General features: G+C 52.9%; 1 protein-coding gene across 3 annotated transcripts in view; it reads right to left on the reverse strand.

Annotated features, from left to right (window-relative positions):
* The window catches only part of TGIF2 (TGFB-induced factor homeobox 2), a 30801-nt gene that overhangs the window by 27273 nt on the left and 1014 nt on the right, over positions 1-2514 (reverse strand). Inside the window, exon 1 of one of the 3 annotated variants that reach the window (XM_011929105.1) lies at positions 2345-2508. The exons of the other annotated variants lie outside the window; for them this stretch is intronic. Coding sequence (XP_011784495.1) covers positions 2345-2413 — 69 coding nt within the window. The 5' untranslated portion in view covers positions 2414-2508. Of the gene's footprint in view, positions 1-2344; positions 2509-2514 lie in introns of those variants that run through there. 3 annotated transcript variants of the gene reach the window in all.

The raw sequence follows: 2514 nt of genomic DNA on the forward strand, positions 1-2514 counted from the left end.
AATAAAAAAAAAAATAAAATAAAATAAAAATTAGCCCAGTATGGTGGTGTGCCAGTAGTCCCAGCTACTCTGAGAGGCTGAGGTGAGAGGATCCCTTGAACCCAGGAGTTCAAGGCTGTAGTGAGCTATGATCGCACCAGTGCATGTCAACTTGGACAACATAGTAAGACCTCATTTTAAAAAATAAAATAATAAAAAAAAAAGCCACATGCTGTGGCTCACACCTATACTCCTGGCACTTTGGGAGGCCAAGGCAGGTAGATCACTTGAGCTCAGAAGTTCAAGACCAGCCTGGGCAACACGGTGAAACCCCATCTCTGCAAAAAAATACAAAAATTAGTTGAGCATGATAACACATGTCTGTGGTCCTAGCTACTCCGGGGGCTGAGGTGGGAGAATCGCTTGAGCCTGGAGGCAGAGGTTGCAATGAGATGAGATAACACCACTGTACTCCAGTCTGAGAGGCAGAGCAAGACCCTGTCCCCCCATCCCCCTCAAAAAAAAGTCCTAAAATTGACTATAGTGATAGTTGCAAACATACCAAAACCTGCTGATAAGTATACTTTAAATGGGTGAATTACATGGTGTGTGAGTTATATCTCAGTAAAGCTGTAATGGAAAAAAAATCCCACCCCCAGCTTAGGATACTAAAGTTGGATTTGGACCAGGCCTCTCCCCACCTTCTCTTGTGGGCTGTATACCGTACTGCCTCCAAGGTCTCCCAATGCCCAGTGAGAACTCTGGAAACTACAGATCACCATGGTCCTGCAGCAGTTCATGTAATATTTAAGGAGCACCTACTGTGTACCTTGCAGTGAGAGAGGTGAGTCATCTCTCTACTGGTTGCTTCTTGGACATTCTCCTTTGTCAGGCCCCTTGACCTGGTCCTAGACTCAACCACTGAAAATCCAGATGAATGAGCAAGGCCCACCCTCCACTTGGCACTGTAACCCTGGGCAAGGATCCTCCCCTCTCTGGGCTTGAGTCCTCACCTGTCAAATGAAGGAAGGATTTTCCCTAGATAACCCAAATCAGCTGCTCAGCCCCCGACAAAGTTCTGTTTCACACATGCAAAAAATATTTTCTTTTTTTTTTTGAGATGGAGTCTTGGTCTGTAGCCCAGGCTGGAGTGCAGTGGCACAATTTTGGCTCACCGCAACCTCCGTCTCCTGGGTTCAAGCAATTCTGCCTCAGCCTCCCGAGTAGCTGGGATTACAGGTGTGTGCCACCACACCTAGCTAATTTTTTTTTTTTTTTTTTAAAGTAGAGATGGGGTTTTGCCATGTCAGCCAGGCTGGTCTCCAACTCCTGACCTCAGGTGATCTGCCGGCCTCGCCTCCCAAAGTGCTGGGATTACAGGCCTGAGCCACTGCATCCGGCCAGATTTTCATTTTAAAAGCAAAAGTTCTAGGCCAGGCTGATGCCAGGATCTCAAGGCTCCTCCCTTCTCAGCCTTTTAACAGCTCCCCAGCAGGCCGGCCAACAGACTCTGGCATCTCCCAGGTTTTGTTTCCTCTTCTTGGACCTGTGCCCAGATCTCTCGGCTGGCTAGGCCAGGCTTTCGAGGGAAGGGTCTACCCTTTCAGTCAGGCCACCTGGAGGTGAGACAGGCACTGGTTAGAGGTGCCACTCCTCAGAGAGCACCACAGCAGGCGCTTTCTGAGGTCAGACAGACATTTCTAGATGGCCAGGGCAGCTGGGATCTGGGTTCAGTGATGCAGCCCTGGCCGGCTGTGAGAAGTTTACTCAAGGTTATCTGTACAAATTCCACCCTGGCTGCCAGCCAAGTCTGTCTGCAGGGTTCCCCGGGTGGGCCGTGGGGAACGACCCCTCAGCCTACACAAACTTCTCCATCTCGGTGTTCTGCAACCCAGGGCCATCTATAGTCTGGGAGGTTTCCCACATATGCACCCTACACCGCACCCAGACACACTCAAGCCAGGCAATTAACCAACAGCGCTAGGATAACTGGCCCGGACCCATCGCTCAAGCCCTACAAACCCTAGGGTTTTCACCGACACACACAGCACGCACACGCACAGCTTACAGACCCAGGCCTAGCACGAACAACAGTGACCCACGCAACTAACCCAACTTTTGTACCCGCCCACCCACGAACTCCCACCGACCCGGCCACCGCCAATTTCTCCGACAGGGAAAACTCCAGGCGTCATCACACTAACAATCAGTTCTACCCTCAGTGACCAGTGGCAGCACCCCCTCGACACAACATCCCATGCACCCTCCTACAGACTCCCACGACGCCACCTGCAGCCACTCCCGCACCAACTTTCTGACAACTCCCCTAGCTTGGCCCCGACACTCCCCCCGGCCGCGCACTCACGCCCGCATTCCCAGCAATGCAGACAAAGCGCGCAACCTCCCCCGCGGCCCAGACCGAGTCGGAGCACATGGCTCCCCGGTCGGCGAGGAATCGGCCGGCGCTTGGGGCGCCTGCACCCCACAGTTCCCCCACCCCTGGCCGACTCCGCGCACCAGCTCCCCCGCGGGCCC

This window comes from Colobus angolensis, unplaced genomic scaffold (genome assembly GCF_000951035.1).
Source record: "Colobus angolensis palliatus isolate OR3802 unplaced genomic scaffold, Cang.pa_1.0 Scaffold8, whole genome shotgun sequence".
NCBI classification, from domain to species: domain Eukaryota; kingdom Metazoa; phylum Chordata; class Mammalia; order Primates; family Cercopithecidae; genus Colobus; species Colobus angolensis.